This window comes from Suillus paluster, assembly GCF_016628075.1.
Source record: "Suillus paluster strain FC165 chromosome Unknown EDB91scaffold_53, whole genome shotgun sequence".
Classification (NCBI taxonomy): Eukaryota; Fungi; Basidiomycota; class Agaricomycetes; order Boletales; family Suillaceae; genus Suillus; species Suillus paluster.
The window spans coordinates 29,426-46,272 of NW_024537613.1; the positions used below are offsets into that span (position 1 = coordinate 29,426).

The 16,847-nt window shown below is 47.4% G+C and overlaps 6 protein-coding genes and 1 pseudogene across 7 annotated transcripts; 3 read left to right on the top strand and 4 right to left on the bottom strand.

Moving 5' to 3' along the window:
- Nucleotides 1–160: 160 nt before the first annotated feature.
- Nucleotides 161–3,947, bottom strand: EDB91DRAFT_1251337 (uncharacterized protein; the record flags this gene model as incomplete). Its single annotated transcript, XM_041323367.1, has 13 exons — nucleotides 161–296; nucleotides 347–617; nucleotides 1,070–1,082; nucleotides 1,133–1,372; nucleotides 1,428–1,535; nucleotides 1,589–1,720; nucleotides 1,774–1,857; nucleotides 1,910–2,029; nucleotides 2,080–2,388; nucleotides 2,900–2,998; nucleotides 3,058–3,175; nucleotides 3,503–3,822; nucleotides 3,879–3,947. The coding sequence occupies 13 exons, from the start codon at nucleotides 3,945–3,947 to the stop codon at nucleotides 161–163; spliced, it is 2,019 nt and encodes a 672-aa protein (XP_041174281.1).
- An 882-nt stretch (nucleotides 3,948–4,829) lies between these two features.
- EDB91DRAFT_1006109 (uncharacterized protein) lies at nucleotides 4,830–5,072 on the bottom strand (the record flags this gene model as incomplete). The annotated part of the gene is made up of 1 exon (XM_041312318.1): nucleotides 4,830–5,072. A coding segment is annotated over one exon (243 nt), but the record flags the coding sequence as incomplete, so codon positions are not given.
- Nucleotides 5,073–5,119: 47 nt separating this feature from the next.
- Nucleotides 5,120–6,422, bottom strand: EDB91DRAFT_1057515 (uncharacterized protein; the record flags this gene model as incomplete). Its single annotated transcript, XM_041314078.1, has 4 exons — nucleotides 5,120–5,547; nucleotides 5,596–5,851; nucleotides 5,901–6,165; nucleotides 6,217–6,422. 4 exons carry the CDS (start codon nucleotides 6,420–6,422, stop codon nucleotides 5,120–5,122), a joined length of 1,155 nt encoding a protein of 384 aa, XP_041174283.1.
- Nucleotides 6,423–6,537: 115 nt separating this feature from the next.
- On the bottom strand, nucleotides 6,538–7,293 carry EDB91DRAFT_1010726 (uncharacterized protein; the record flags this gene model as incomplete). The annotated part of the gene is made up of 3 exons (XM_041312410.1): nucleotides 6,538–6,645; nucleotides 6,704–7,012; nucleotides 7,063–7,293. Coding segments are annotated over 3 exons (648 nt in total), but the record flags the coding sequence as incomplete, so codon positions are not given.
- Nucleotides 7,294–8,303: 1,010 nt separating this feature from the next.
- EDB91DRAFT_1057553 (uncharacterized protein) lies at nucleotides 8,304–9,080 on the top strand (the record flags this gene model as incomplete). The annotated part of the gene is made up of 3 exons (XM_041314085.1): nucleotides 8,304–8,447; nucleotides 8,502–8,612; nucleotides 8,661–9,080. The coding sequence occupies 3 exons, from the start codon at nucleotides 8,304–8,306 to the stop codon at nucleotides 9,078–9,080; spliced, it is 675 nt and encodes a 224-aa protein (XP_041174285.1).
- A 539-nt stretch (nucleotides 9,081–9,619) lies between these two features.
- Nucleotides 9,620–9,697, top strand: EDB91DRAFT_t93 (annotated as a pseudogene). The gene has a single exon. The product of its transcript is annotated as a tRNA-OTHER (tRNA).
- Nucleotides 9,698–11,076: 1,379 nt separating this feature from the next.
- EDB91DRAFT_1300400 (ATP citrate lyase) lies at nucleotides 11,077–15,381 on the top strand (the record flags this gene model as incomplete). Its single annotated transcript, XM_041324974.1, has 9 exons — nucleotides 11,077–11,089; nucleotides 11,144–11,460; nucleotides 11,519–12,074; nucleotides 12,121–12,339; nucleotides 12,388–12,603; nucleotides 12,655–13,381; nucleotides 13,434–14,419; nucleotides 14,499–14,650; nucleotides 14,710–15,381. The coding sequence occupies 9 exons, from the start codon at nucleotides 11,077–11,079 to the stop codon at nucleotides 14,974–14,976; spliced, it is 3,453 nt and encodes a 1,150-aa protein (XP_041174286.1). The 3' UTR covers nucleotides 14,977–15,381.
- Between the last annotated feature and the right edge of the window lie 1,466 nt (nucleotides 15,382–16,847).

The window sequence follows — 16,847 nt, forward strand, 5'->3', positions numbered from 1 at the left end:
AGGTATATTCACCCCATTCCCAGACTCAAGCATCTGAGCAAATGAAACGGGTCACAAAAAATATTGCATTACGACGGTTTAGATATAGACAACATTAGCAGTAGAAACAAATGTGATATATGTATGGAGCGATGGAAAAGAGGCAGTGCCGGAATGAACATCACTTATTGTCAGTCCACAGGAGGTTGTTCTGAATAGTGGTCTGCCACTGGGGACTACTGTTTGTGAGGAGCCTAGGAATGGTCATTTTACTGGGAAAATCAGCGAGGTCTTCCTGGAAATATTCTACAAGCATTCTTGGCAATAATGAGCAACAATTTGCAAGGTTTGATCATGAAACACCTACTGCCGAAATGCGGTTTCAAGTGTTGTTTGATTGTCCGCCGCCTCCTGCTTGGCAACCTTGTGAATGTTCTTGAGCGAGGTATCAACAAAATTCCAAAATCTTCCTGAAGTGAAAATGGCGGGCTTGCCATTGTCCCCAAAGCCAGAGTCGTCCTCAGCAATAACTCGGTTATGTGGGGTGGTATCAGGCACCTCGTTATCCTCAGGCTCATTATCCTGGTCTGCATCCCCATCGTTACCTGAATTCTCCTCCAACCCCTCTGCACCATCAGCTAAATCACCGTTGTCGATGGCTCCATGTCACGAATCCCTAACACGAATCATTTTTCATTTCTCGGTTTTCCTTCGGCTATGTCCCATACCCGAACCGGTCACGTGATACCTCCACCTTTCACGTTATCACATCATCACCATGTCACATTTTCACCCCTTCACATTTCACCAATCACATCTCCGATCGGATCCCCTATGCCCAGGGCTAGAACCATATGTCTTCCTATCACTTAATCTCCGTCTCTGACATCATTGCTTATATATCACTATGTCATGCGCAGTATCGTACAATTCTTTCTCATTGGCTGATTATTTACAGACTCAGATATCTCCAACTCAATGTTATGTATATAGGCCGGGTAGTTAGCGTAGTTTCTCTTTAGACTTAACCTCTTCGTTCCTACCCAGTGTAGACTCAGACGTTCACTCTCAATCTTATCCTTGCTCTTACTCTTTGACGAGTCCTAGTGGTTGTGTGAAACCTTTGCCATTCGGTGAACATTGATCATAACACTCCACTGGGAGCTCCTGCATTGTGCATTTCCAAGCCTTCATCGTCCTGATTATCTGAAATTTCTTCTTCTCTGCCTAGCATCTCATCCTCGATGCCATTAATGTCGATGCTGAGCTTCGGTCCAATTCTGGCACGGACAGCAGTGTGGAGAGATGGAATAAGAGAAGGCGAATAAAGGGCCTTGAGTGGAATGGTCCTGTAGTTGCTGATACCAATCATAAAGACGCGCAAGCAGCGCCGCTAATTGTTGCAGGTTATTATAACTACAATGACTGATAGTAGGATGAAAACGCACCAAAAATGCAAGCCTATTCCAATGAGCGGAGTCAACCTCGATGGAGCCATGCGCAAGTGATTTTGCCGTGTCCGTAATGCTCATGCGTTTGCAGATAGACGCGAGCAACTGAGCAATCATTTTAGCAATTCTTGAGATAAATTAAATATCACATTGCATACCTTGCTCTTCATGTTACCGCGAATTGATGAAAGCAGCTCACTGACAGTTTTTGCAAGTATTGCAGTCAGTTTGACGTCTTTGAACAGTGACAGTGGAACTTTGAATATACCACTGTTGTTCTTGATGAAATTCTGTCGCAGTATCAGTTCTTGTGAAAGAGTCATCATAACTTGAAGGGGGTTACCATGATGTGGGGAAGTGTGTCCTCCATGTACGCGGTAATGTTTGGTGACAGTAGACATGCTATCAAACGATTTTGGAGTGCAGACTGCATAGAACAATTAACCTGGTGACTTGTGGGTGGAGATGGCAAAAAATACTTTGAAATCTTTGGAGTTTATCAACTCTTTCAAATCAAGGAGAATGGCAGCTCTTTGGGCTACATCAAACTTCATCATACACACTTTGAGGTCGATAAGCATGTAATATATTCCTCCGGTCTAGAGGTGTTTCAAAAAATGAGGATTTGTCAAATGATGCAGCAACTCACATCAATAAAGTCATTGAGACCCTTTTCTGAGACATCGTTCTCAGCTGCCTTCTCAGCATATATTTTGAGCCATTTCATGCGTGAGGGCATAAGGATTGTTGGGTCATCATGGCCAGCCGCAGAATATGTCCTTTGGCGATGTATACCAGTGGTAATTGGCTCATTGATTGAATCACCAGATGAGGGAGAATGCGGAACAGCAGAATGTGCCATGTTGTCGCCAACAGTAGTCAGACTATGAGAAAGTGATGTGCTGTCGACTGGAAACGTGCCGAGTGGTGAGCGTGCACAAGCAATGTTTCCCATTGCCTGAGAACCACATGCAGAAGGGGCTCGTGATCCGCCAAGTTGACTCCTGCTGGACGTTGAAACACTTCTTCCTCGAGACTGCAGCAAGTTGATATCTGGCATCAACAGACCATCATTTCCTGAACTTTGGGCCTGTGAATTACCTGAAGTCTTTGAACCTCGAGAACACACAGGAAAACACGAAATCATGATGTCAAAAGTGAGGAAAATGCACGAGACCTGGTGTTGCCCAAGGTTGATGACGACAGACAAATGGACAGAAAGTCAGAATCCAGTCAAATCACATTGAACTTCACTTAACGTAAATTTGGTAAATTTGGGGCACACAATGAAACCAAGAAACAGACGAAGTGCTCTCAAGAGCAGCAGAGAAGATAAATTGAATAGCATTAAGTATACAAGTGGTATCAAGGGTAAAACAGTAGCAGGGAAAGATAGTATGGGGACATGTTGGATAAAAAACAAGCAGATGCGGTCGCTAATCATTTCTACATCCCATATCAAAACTTACCTTGACCGTGGTGTTCTTGAACTGATAGTTGCCAGCATTGGCAACCAAGCCTTGCATCTTTTTAAGGCCCAGCCAGTGGACCAGTGTGACAGAAACGCCCTTGAAAAAACTTTTCAATTGGCAGAACTGTGGGGAATCTGCATGGAGGTCCAGTGCACATGCTCTAGAACAGCGAGAGCGGCGATCTGAAAGTTACCCTGCTTGAACCTCCAGCGCACAACATTGGTTTGCTCTAGAACAGCGAGAGCGGCGGTCTGGAAGTTACCCTGCTTGAACCTGAGATTTATTTGAGTGTTAATGTATAGTAATCAAGGTAGGCTTGCTTATATGGCTGCTGTTGTAAGCCTGGATGAGGAAACTCTTCAATTCTCCTTGTCTCTCTAAGAGAAACCAGGAGGCAGGAAGTAGGGGTTTGGGATACTTTGGAACTGCAGTTCACCAGGAAGGATATGCAGTGCCATGCGAATGTTTGAACCTGATGCTGTGGGAGCCGACTGTGCATGGGTGGGGCGTGTGTCTGCACTTGGATGATAGCCCGAGTAAAGATGCAGGTTCAGTGGCACTGGTGGTGGATGAAGGTATGGCTATGGCAGATGGAGGTACATTTGTGACGGAGGAATGTATAGTTGCAGTGGAGGAAGGTATGGTTGTGGCGGAGGAACATATTGTTGTGGTGGATGAGGCAGAGAGTGGTGGAAGGATTGGGGTGGAGGAGGGTAGAAGCCTGAGCCCATTGGCGGCACGAAGTGACCCTGGCCATGCTGATCAAAAGCAGCAGCATTAGATTGAACCATGGAATTCTGCTGAGTGACTGGTGTCTCATGTGCAGACGATCTGTGAACAGTTTGACGAGCGTGAGATGGTGCAGCCTTCTTGCCCGTGTGCTGGAGCTGCTTGCTCTTGCTTTCGGTTTGGCGGTGGTCCTCGGTTTGGCGGAAGGTTTATTGAAAGCAGGAACTGGTACCAATGAATGCTGAACATTATTCTTGGTGCTTTCGGCTTCTTGAGGAGTATCGCCAGATTTCTTCAAAGCTTTCTTCTCCTTCATATGTTATACAGCTGTGGCCCAAACTTCTGCCACATTTGTAACTCTCAGTGGCATTTCGCGAAGCGTTTCCGGAACAACAAGATGGATATGCGCATAGTTATGAAGAGAGTAGGTGTTGACAAGAAAGTGCGGAGTGGACTTATGGTGAATGGTGGGTTTCATCCGGGAAGTTTCAATCCGTTCTTGACAGACACGCTGTTAGAGGGTGTCCATACATTGCGAATTGATACAGTTGTGCTGGAGATTGACAATGCATATGATATCCTGTTGGATAATGATCAGAATGATTCACGCATTTGTAAAAAAGACTCACTGATGCCGTTACAACTACTTCATCATCCATAAGATTCAGATGCGGGAGATGGACAGAGGCATGTAATGTATCCAGAAACGAAAAGAGCTGTAGTGCGACATGAATCACTGTTTCATGGTCCTCAGATGATATGAGAATCTCGCAAATCTGTCCAATGCCCACCTAGTAGTATCTCATGAATCAACAGCCACGAAAAGTCAGGAAATTACTCACCTGCCCATTCGCCCCTTGACAAAAGATAACGTGGCTATTTAAATGAGCGATGTCACCCTCACTCGCCACAACTGATTTGCCACAATAGTAAATGATGCCAGGCTGTGTGGTCTTCAAGGTCTTCGCACAATGAGTGTTCTTCCAGGCCACCACATCATTCCTTGTTGTTTTTCCATTCGTGCCAGAAGTCTATTGAGCCTTTCCAGAGCCTACAAGAAATATGAGTGAGGATAAAGCAAGGCACAATGCGCTTAAATACCAGGTACTGCAGGGATTTGAACAAAATGGGACAACCCAAGAAGTCGGGCTTGCTCTGGGTGATCGTCCAGGTACTCAAGGACCACTTGACCTCCCCGAACCCATTTTGCTACTTTATGGTCGTACCAATATCTGCTGGTGGCAACATGCTTGACGATGTCTTGGTGAGTGAAGGTTCTGCAGCTGTCACAGCTCAGCGCTTGATGATTGCTGTATATGCATGACAAACGGAAAACATGATTAAACGACTCATATCTTTCTGTTAAAAATACGATTGCAGGCCCAAACTGACGGATGTAAGCTGGGAGGTGGATCAAGAAGTGAAATTTGGGTTTGCTGATAATGATGCTGGGGGAACATTGTGCCGTGACATTAAGGAAATCCTCAATCATTCGAGATAACATTGCCTGAAAGACTCAGTGTGAGACCTAGAATCTACACTTGCATATGAACTTACAAGATAAGCTTCCATATTCAATATGTTGGTGTGCCATATGAGCACAACGAGTTCTCCGATGATAGTCCACGCATTGAGAACAGTTGAGGGCACGAGGTCATAAATTAAGAACGGCATCACTTGCGCCAAGCTCTTGAAATGTTTTCTGATCAGGCTGCCTTTATAATGGCAGATGTAGTCCGCACCCAAGCATGGAGCATTCAGTCCATCAGTATCAACGGAATGGAGATGGGTCTGAAAGACATCCATAAGCTTCGCTTTTTCGAGCAAAAATACCGTTTGTCCCCAGAAGTACTTGACAACACCAAGTAGCACTGTATGCAGGATTTCTGTTGGCTTGTCCATGTGCATATTGAGGCCTGTCAGGAGTGTTAACGAGAGGGTCAACATCATGGAAAGAAACTGACCATCCATCCCCAACAATGGATTGATGGTATCGTCAACTGTGTTGCCTCGCAGAAGTTTCTCAAATTCTTTCTCCAGTGCAGCCGTGACGTCAGCTTCAGACATTGCTTGAGTACCAGCCACGTGCTTTCGAAGCTTCTTTCCAAGTTCGACGAGGGTATTGATGATAGAGATAGAGGCTGAATCACGAATGCCCGTCGACGACACTGAATTCTTGATTTTCTCCATCACACTGGACTTCAACGCCATCTCAAACTGCTGTTGGATGTTTGTTGCAGTGCCTTCTGGTGTTCATAGATTTCCCGACTACAAGCACGTCATCAGGTGTTAAAGTTTGATTCAAATATGTGCTTACTGTGAACAGGCTACTGTAACCATCACCAGATGCCTTGAATTCTTTTGTTCCACCAATGTCACACGTCCAACAGAAATAGTTACAGTTTAACCCTGCATGACTGCACTCCTCTGCCTGCATAGGATTGTCCCCAGCAAGGAAAAGCCTGCACGGAATCAGCAAAACTTCTTCATTGTCTTTGCAGTCCCTCGTGACGACACCAGACATGGCTGCATCACTATAGGTCATGTTAGAACTTCAATTTGAGTGAGTCAACAAACCAACGGACGAAATTGATTGTTTCATTGCCCGCATGAGTTCCATGGGAGCAGCATGCGGCAAAGATGTGACGAAGCACACAAAAAATTCTTTCTCCAGCATCTCACGTGGTAAATTTGCGTTCGACATATAAATTGCGTGGTGTTTATTCCACTGCTTGGATATGTTACCGGAAACATTGTCCATGAATATGATAAGGGGGACTGTATATACCATGCGACCATTCGCTTTTTTGCGCATTGGACTTGGTGAAAGTGACGCATATTTGGTTGATGAGGCTGTTATCGTGTGAGTCCTGCAACTGCTCACACAAATGGATGCATAACACACCTGTAAGCCCACAATTGAGTTCGCCCTGTGTTGCAGCTATGTCTTCAAATGACCGCATAAACACAGACGTAGGAATGATCTCTTGTTCATCATGAACAATGAATCCGGCCTGTTTTTCGAGTAGTTAGAATATTATATGTCATGATAGATGCACAGCGACCATGTACCTCCGTTCGTTTGACTGCCCGACCAAGTGCATATAAGGGCTTCATGTCCACATGCTCACGGGGTTCAGTGTCATCGGAATCTGAGTCTGCAGGAGGTGAGGCGTAAAAAAAGCGCTCTGGAATGAAGTAGTCTCCAGAGTCATCCTGTAGTAGTTCATCTGTAAAATAAATTGTTCCATCCACTCGAACCGCCGGCAGTGACAGAAGATCAAACAACATCTTCTTCCTGTTGAAGACTTGCGACATCCCCTCACCACCATCCTCAGGGTAGTCTTTCATTGTGAACCGAGTCAGTGGATTTGCATAGTCCTAAATTTAGTGTCACCACTGCACTCGTGTGAGAGACGAGTTGGACGCACCTTTGCGATTGCTTCTGCGATGTTGTTGATATAAAATACATCACCAGAGCGAGATGTGGCTTGCTGAGTCAGATTGCCGACAAGATTATCCAGGTATGTGTGGCACTTCTTCATCGAACCCAGTGAGGGGACATTTCGAGTGCCAAGATCTCTCACCCAATTGAGTATGGCTTTTTTCTGAGTCTCAGAGAACGGGAGACACAGAGAGCTGAAAAGAAGGGATGTGATGAAGTGCTTGACAGGGATATAAGTATTAGGTTGTGATGTGGATACAACAAGAAACATACCGCTTTCGATGGCCACGGATATGTTGGGTTATTCATCGAGACCATGTCAAAGTTCGCACTTGCCTTATCATAGATATCATCTGGTGATGTTACTGAATGACCCCACAGAATGAACAATGATGTTACTTACCAGGGAGCTCAACCCCAAAATTGGGAGCGCTGTCGTCAAAGAGCTCACACTCCTCATCAGAGGACTGGGAAAGTGGAGTTGAGAATGGTAATTCACCCAATGCAAGGGTTGCTTGAAGTTCGGCAAATAAGTCCGGACATCCTCCTTCAAATTCAAAAGTGCGATGGCCAATTATCTTTTTCAAGAGCTCCGATAATCTAACATCCAAGTCAGAGTCCACATTATCTGACACTGTAACAGATGCTGCAGGTGGTACACCAGACTGCGCGCAAGCAAGCAGCACATCAGAAGTGTCGTCCATATCCATGAAAGAGTCATCAGCATCAAAAGAGATATCGATTTCGGCAGCAGGTGGTGGTGATCCGGACTCCATGTGAACGCCCTGGACAGAATGTGGAAGCCTCATCCCCATCTGTTGCTCCATGAAGTATCTAGCATGACGAAAATGAACTCCTTGTAGAGTGTGCTTCTTGGTATGTCGCAGCTCCATTGTACGATAGATACCATTTTTCCGAGGGCACACTGTGCAGAGGACGCGCTTTTGAGTAGTATTGCAGAATTGCAGAACTGTGGCCACTAAATCAGTACGCATAGAAATCATGAATGTATAAGATGAACGGGGAAAAACCTACCAGCGCCATCAACAAGATCAGCTGAATTCATGTCAGGTCAATAAGGCACTTGATTGTGATTTGACTTGACAATTTCCGTGGTGAAGCTCTGGTCACGTGACTCTTGACTGTTGAAATCAACAAGTCCGACGTTCTCATGTCCTTGCTCATTGTTGTCGTTGTTGTCGTCTTCATTCAACCAACTACCAACCAATGCAGTCTGGACTACTCACAAATGTTGTTACCATTTATCCAGATATTCAACACCTGGATGTCAGCACAGGCCCACTGCAGTCTGTGCTCCTTACTATATGTTTTTCGGGTAGACTCCCAAGGCCGATTATTGAAAGGAATATTGTGAGCTCTTGCCGACCACCATCAGAACCATTTTTGATGATTGGTGTATAACAGCCTATCCAGATCACAATCTCTGTTGCAGAGGAATATGGGACCTTTACCTCGCCAGTTGTGGAAATGGATCTCTGCTCCAGTGCTGGAGATTTGATGCACTCAGATAGCGCTGTGAGTCTACAGTCTTCGCAATTTCTTTTGAAAACTTACATTGCGCAGTCAGTCTGCAGTCATGGTCATGATGATTTTCCTGTGCTCCCAGATGACATTTGTATCCCATTCCTGCCCCTTCAACACTTCGACTACTCTGACCAGGCTAAATGGGCCTCACTGACGAAGGATATTGAAGGATGGCTTGTTGCTCAGGTAAATTGCCAGACGCAGCTGTGGACATGGGGACGTGATGTGTTTTGGCTTGCTTTCATTGCGGCATGTCCATCATTCCCAATGGGCTCGTGGCCAAAGTGGGATCCCCGAATTCCTTTGGAGGGTACATTCATTGAGCAATGGTTAGAACGGTCGGGTGATGTCGTTAGGACGGAGGATCAACACACTATAAATGTATTGGCCGACATTTGGGCTGAGTTTTGCAAACATGCCGCCCTCTTCTTTCCTTATCCTCTTGTTGCTTCTGATTGACTCCGAAATGCTTTTCCTCCTGCGGTAACAAATATTTTACTCTGTTAGATAGCTATCAGTGCATACTTCATGTGTATACTACAGTGCTGTGCTTATCTGCAATGCATACCTTGTTGAACCCTTTTGATTGGCCCGAACACACCGCCAGGACACTTCAAAGAGATTTATTCGACCATTCATGGCACGCAGAGGAATTAATGGTGAGTGCCATATATAGAGGTCACTCAGATATTGGTACGAGCTCTGTCATAGGTCTGCCACAGGTATGCCGCCTGACCTGTGCTACATGACTCATTCCGATGTGCCTGATGTGTGCAACTTCCAGGTCAGGACAAGCCCAGAATTGGGCAGCGATATAGCAATAATCAAGGTATTGCCCAGGATTGGGACAAAAGCTTTAAAAAGGACCAGATCCATGAACTTTACAGAATCAATTTATTATTTATGGGCCCAAGTCTATATTCGAACTCATATCCACCTGGTTGCCAGACCTATTAAATCCTTTTCGCGCTAGCTCAGTTTCACCCAAAGTGGCAGTTGGCAGTGTAGTGGTAGTGGTGCTGTGTATCTTAGGCTTCACAAGCCCAAGGTCATGGGTTCAATTCCTACCATTGGCAAATTATAAATCGTGAGGTAAGGTCATGACGCATCACCTGATGTGATGGGTGACATGTCACAACGTCACACTTTTTTTTTTTCGAGCAAGAATTTCAGCACATCATTTCAGAGTATATTTTCAGAGTAAAAAACGGCAATTTCAGCACCTCGGTTTCAGTGCATCATGCTATGAATTTCATGAAGTTATAATCTGATTTCACCCACTGAATTTCATTGGATCTACTACCCACAGTGGTCATGTCACTACAGTCCCCTGTGATGTTGTTAATAACCACTATTCGTGATGAGATCAAGAAGGCGACTGACTAGTTTGCGCGGGGCAATTAGAATGTTGGATGGTTGAAGTTATTGATGGTGTCTGACGATAGAATCAGATTGAACGGCGATAGCACATAACTGTTAGATATCGACGTGCATGTTCACTACCATGCAAGAGACAAAGTGACCCGGCGATTCGCCTCGTCACGACCGCTTCATTTCCATGGCCTATAATATGGTTAATCCTCCAGGAGTATCGGACGACTACATCCTTACGGTGGTTGTATTTGTCCATTCAAGGGTCCAGATCTATACCCACAACCCACCCAGTCGACTCGTCTGACGTACTGGCCTAGTCCATATCGCAAGGCAAGGTACCAAATGAACAGTCAGGTAAATCCCGATTGTCCGTTTCGTACCTCACCTTGACTCCTGGATGATGTTGTGAATGGGAAGAGTGCGGCTGCCGGAAGTGAGAGGTCTGCTGGTCGAGAATATCGTAGATCATCGTCTGTGTTACTCCTCCGAGACTCGAATTGACCTCAAACTTACTCGTACATCTTTAAGTTTTCATGAACACCAGACAGAAACGTGTACTAGCATATTTGATGGGAGATGGGGCGATAAGATGTGATGGTGTGATGAAGGAACGAGGACAGTAAGAAATGGTGTTCGAATTCAGGGACGACGGAGGTGGTGTGGAAACAAGCAATCTGATTAGCTATACTGGTCAAATGAGCTGGCACACGTCGTTGACGTGATGCCGCATGTCAGTGAAGCGTGTATGGAAGCACGACAGAGAAGGAGTTGATTGTGCATTGCTGAAGGGCGAATTAATCAGATTATCGCAAGGATCGGTTATTCGGTAGTCTGGTATTCGGGCAGGAGGCGGTAAACGGTTATTCGGGTGTCTGGGGAGGCAGGTATTCGGTCCTAGGTAAGAACTGCACTGGTATTCGGAGAAATATCAATTAAATATTGTGATACGATTAAATGGTTCGATTACAGTAGTGGTTCGAGTGTGGCTGTGCATAATTTAGTATCGTGAGAATATTGGGGGGCATAGATAAAATACCATCTCGATCAAAAAATACAGCAAGCTATCTCCTTCTCCCAAACAATGTCTTCAAAAGGTTCAGTTTCACTTTTTACAATAGAAATTCAGAAGACTGACTCTTGATAACTAGCAATCCGTGAATACGACGCAAAGTTGTTGCTAGCCTATTGGCTTCAACGCGCTCCATCACCAAACCCAAACTTTGCTCCTTCACCTTCTTCTACTCTCCAGTTCCCAGCACCACGCGTAGCTCAGATCCTATGGGACCCTCAATCTGACTCGATCACCCCAGACACCCATCTCCCATCTTGGGTTTCTACTACAAAGCTCGTCGCAAAGCCAGATCAGCTCATCAAGCGTAGAGGCAAGGCTGGCTTACTCGCTCTTAACAAAGACTGGCAAGACGCGAAGAAATGGATTCAAGACAGAGCAGGAAAACCACAGAGGGTCAGTGTTTTTCTTTTGACGCGACTTTTTATCTCATCTAATCTCGGTCCCTTTAAAGGTCGAATCCGTCACCGGAACTCTCAGCTCTTTCATCGTAGAACCTTTCCTCCCTCATCCATCAGACTCTGAATATTACATCTGCATCACCTCCGCTCGTCACGCAGACACACTCCTCTTCACCACTTCAGGTGGTGTTGACGTCGGCGATGTCGACGCAAAGGCTCTCAAACTCGATATTCCTGTCATCGGCGCTTTCCCATCACGTGCTGACCTCCAAAACACCCTCCTCCGCGACGTCCCAGCGCACAAGAAAGAAGTCCTCACTGACTTCCTCGTCAGACTCTACTCTGTCTACGTAGACCTTCACTTTGCTTACCTCGAGATCAACCCCTTGGTCGTCCTCGATGACGGTGCAATCCACTACCTCGATATGGCTGCAAAGCTCGACCAGACCGCTGAGAGCATCTGCGGCCCAAAGTGGGCTGTCGCAAGAGATTTGACTGTCTACGAGACTGGTCCAGCTGCAACTACCACTGGCTCAAAGATAAACGCTGACCGTGGCCCACCCATGGTCTGGCCCGCTCCTTTTGGTAGAGATCTCACAAAGGAAGAAGGTACGATCCTTCTTATTTCTCATGGCGTCATACTCATTATAAATAGCATACATCCAAAAACTCGACGCTTCTACCGGTGCTTCTCTTAAGCTCACCGTCCTCAACCCAACCGGTCGTGTATGGACAATGGTCGCAGGTGGTGGTGCTTCCGTCGTCTACAGCGACGCCATCGCCGCAGCCGGCTTCGCTCACGAACTCGCCAACTACGGTGAATACTCTGGTGCCCCAAGCGAGGGTCAGACTTTCGAATATGCCAAGACAATCCGTAAGTCCTCTTCATTCCCATAGAACCAATCTTCTGATATCGCTGCAGTTGACCTCCTCACTCGCCCGCCCCCACGTGCTGATGGCAAGATCCTCATCATCGGTGGTGGTATCGCCAACTTCACAAACGTCGCTGCCACTTTTAAGGGCATCATCCGTGCACTCACCATGTTCAAAGCCCAGCTCATCGCTCACCAAGCAAAGATCTACGTCCGTCGTGGTGGGCCCAACTGGCAAGAAGGCCTCAAAGCCATGCGTTTACTCGGTACGTGTGTCATCTCACTAAAAATCAACGTAATGTACTGACTACCCATAGGTGAATCGCTCGGCGTCCCAATCCGCGTCTTCGGCCCCGATACCCACATCACCGAAATCGTCCCTCTCGCACTCGGTCTCAAATCAACAACCTCAAGCACCGCACCCGTCAGCATCCCAGCCACTGCCCCAGGTTCACCCAAGGCCGCACCCGTCACTTCTGAGCCAGGTACAGGCGACGTCGGTGCCATCCACGCAGATGGGGAACGCACCCAGCCCGATGACGTCGTCGTTCGTTTCGATACTGTTGATGACAAGGCTGCGAGGCCTGCATACAGACCCTTTGACGAGGACACGCGCAGCTTTGTTTATGGCTTGCAGCCCCGTGCTATCCAAGGCATGTTGGACTTTGATTACAGTTGCAAACGGTCCCGTCCCTCGGTCGCTGCTATGATCTACCCTTTCGGAGGTCACCACATCCAGAAATTCTACTGGGGGACGCGCGAGACCCTTCTCCCTGTATACACATCCCTCGAAGAAGCTGTGAAGAAACACCCTGATGTTGACGTCGTTGTCAACTTCGCGTCCAGCCGGAGTGTCTACAGCAGTACAATGGAGTGTTTGGGCTATCCAAGCATCCGTGCTATTGCCTTGATTGCTGAGGGTGTTCCTGAAAGACAGGCACGCGAAATTTTGTGGAAGGCTGAGGAGAAGGGTGTTTTGATCATTGGCCCTGCTACTGTTGGTGGCATCAAGCCTGGCTGTTTCAGGATCGGAAACTCTGGAGGGTTTGTCTTCGTTTTTTTGTCATCGAATTGACGTTGACATATTATTTTAAAGCATGATGGACAACATCATCGCCTCCAAGCTCTACCGCCCCGGCAGCGTAGGCTACGTCTCTAAATCTGGAGGCATGTCCAACGAACTCAACAACATCCTCTCATTGGTCACAAACGGTACCTACGAAGGTATCGCCATCGGTGGAGACCGTTACCCAGGAAGCACATTCATCGACCATCTCCTCCGCTACGAAGCCGATCCCGCTTGCAAAATGCTCGTTCTCCTCGGTGAAGTCGGTGGTGTAGAAGAATACCGTGTCATCGAAGCCGTCAAGCGCGGACAGATCAAGAAACCTATCGTTGCTTGGGCCATCGGTACTTGCGCCAGCATGTTTACCACAGAAGTCCAATTCGGTCATGCGGGTAGTATGGCGAACAGCGATGCTGAGACTGCAGACGCCAAGAACCGCGCTATGCGTGAAGCCGGTTTCATCGTTCCCACCACATTCGAGCTCCTCCCCCAAGCCCTACAAGCCACCTACGAGAAGCTCGTGAAAGAAGGCGCTATAGTCCCTTCGCAGGAGGTAGAGCCGCCTGTCATCCCCATGGACTACAAATGGGCGCAAGAACTGGGTCTCATCCGTAAACCCGCAGCATTCATCAGTACCATCTCTGACGAGCGTGGCCAAGAGCTCCTCTACGCCGGGATGCGCATAAGCGACGTCTTCAAAGAAGACATCGGACTCGGAGGTGTCGTTTCCCTCCTCTGGTTCAAACGCCGGCTTCCCAGCTGGGCCACCAAATTCATCGAGATGGTGTTGATGTTGACTGCAGACCACGGCCCGGCTGTGAGTGGTGCGATGAACACGATTGTTGCTACGAGGGCGGGTAAGGATTTGATATCGAGTTTGGCGAGTGGGCTTTTGACGATTGGGAGTCGATTTGGGGGGGCGCTTGATGAGGCTGCTGGGATGTTCAGTGGGGCCAGGGATATGGGGTTGACGCCTAGAGAGTTTGTGGATAATTCGCGGAAGGCTAACAAGCTTAGTGAGTCTCCCTCCTCTTTCTCCTCCTTTCCGCTTTGCGCGTGTTGGGATGCATGAACTGGGCTGACGTGATATGACAGTCTCTGGTATTGGCCACAAGATCAAGTCGGTCAACAACCCTGATCTGAGAGTCGAGCTCGTGAAGGAGTATGTGAGGAAGAACTTCCCGAGCCACTCGTTGCTTGATTATGCGCTCGCTGTCGAGAAGGTGACTACGTCCAAGAAAGATACCGTGAGTCTCCTTTCCTTCTCTTCATCCGCCGAAACCAAACTAACACCTCCCCCCCCCAGCTCATTCTCAACGTCGACGGCTGCATCGCAGTCTGCTTCGTCGACCTCCTCCGCGACTCCGGCGCCTTCACACCCGAAGAAGCCGATGAATATATCAAAATCGGAACTCTCAACGGCTTGTTTGTTCTCGGTCGCAGCATCGGTTTCATTGGCCACCATCTCGACCAGAAGAGGTTGAGGGCTCCGCTTTACAGGCATCCTGCGGATGATATCTTCATCAATATTGCGGATTTGAGTCAGCCTCGGGTTTTGGGGAAGATGTTGTGAGCGCGCGCGCGCGTTGACTTGACTCTCACCCAGACGTGAGCTGTCCGGGATGGTATCATTGTAAAAGAATGACTAATGCATAATACGAATCGCATCATACGACTGTTGACTGTTTTTGTTTTCAATTCTTCTGATTGTTGTCGTACTCATTGACTTGACCTTGGGGATAGAATGTCTAGAATTCGTACTTGTACGTGCATGTAACAACGCATTTTCATCGCTGCAATCGGTTTGTGATCATCGGGTTTGTGAATTCGGGTTTGTTTGTTTGTGTAGTCAGCATGGAAGGCAGGTTTGTCCCGCCATGTTCATGTTGGGCTTTGTCCAACGCAAGAATTATTTGTCTTCAAATCTCTGCAGACTCTAGAGGACAAGCTATCCATGTTCTGATTCATTCCATTATGGAGGCGTTTGTCTCGCCGTTAGATACAGACACCTTCATAATGACATGAAAGTCAAGTGACGAGTCTTCCATTCCGTGAGGTGAGTTGCTGTGGTTCAATTGCGTTGCGTGTTGGATATTGCTCGAGGCTTGAGTCGTGTCATGTCGATCCCCAGTGTCTACAGGTCTTTATCGAACAGCGATCCGAGAGAGGATACATAACTACAACTGGGTCTGGGTCTGCGAACGGATGCTGCGTCACACAAGACCTTCGAAGGTGCACCGTGATAGGATCGAGAACAGCGGGTGTTTCCAGACATCACGTCGACGTGACTCCTTGTCGTATGGAAGACGTAAGTTGCTCGTCATCACAAGTATTTACCGGTCTGTGAGGCTGATACCCTTGGACTTAACACGCAGGGATACGACATTGCCCCTCCTACCGAGGAAGAAGTGGCCGCAGCTATGCAACGTACAAGTAGCAACGAAGCCGATAGTTCAACGCATTCAGGTCAACCTGCAGCGGAGGCACAAGTATCTGAAAGACTATCAACACAAACACGAGGCTCAACTGGCGTGGTTGCTATATGGGAAGCTGCTGCGGACTTACTTTTCTTTGGTTGTCCGAGTCGCCGTCCCACTTCGCATGGTCGTGAGGTCGATTACTGAAACTGTCTCTTTCGCTCGATGATCTTCTCTTCCTCTCTCACGTGCTTTGACAGACTACCTCGCACTCCAGCCATATACCTTGTCTAGATGAAAGCCCTGACTCATATGTCATTTTCTCTGCTGCTAGGGAGCCGCTATGATTGCTCTCACTCATATTGATACCAAGGCCTTGTTTAACTTCATACTGCCATGCCAGTGCAGTCTTCCATTTCGTGAGGTAAGTAAGTCATTTGATTGCCCGTGTCAAATGTATGACGCCTCAACAGGTCTTTGAGTTGTCTCCATCACACTGCTGTGTCAAAAAGAGGCTCTGAACGCAGATTGTGCTCGGAATCGAGAGAAGCCTACGTTGATCTAGGCACGCGATGTCTAATCGCCCCTGACGGTTATTGCTCTAGCCTGTACTCTAGACCGCAATCTAAGATAGCGTGAACAGGGACACTACTACGACTTGGTCTGTGAGGAAAAAGGCGAGTTGCGCAAGCCCTGGTGTCATCTGGCGCTACAGCAGTTCTGTTCAAACGTGAAAACTTGTAGGAAGCACAGTCGGAGGTCTTACATGTGACCGCCGTACTTGGAGCGTACCCACTCAAAGACATCGCAGTGTCCCAAATTCCAAATCTTGACGTTCTTTGACGGTGATTTGACGGCGATGACGAAATGAACCGCCTCAAATTGTTCCGAAGCGAAGTTGCCTGCCATCGATGGCAACACTGCCATCAACATCCGGTTGAAAGGGGTACCTGCGAAGAAATATGCGCAACTGACTGCCCAGTAAGTCTCTTCATCTTCATATCTTCTTGGCCCTGATGGTCGATTC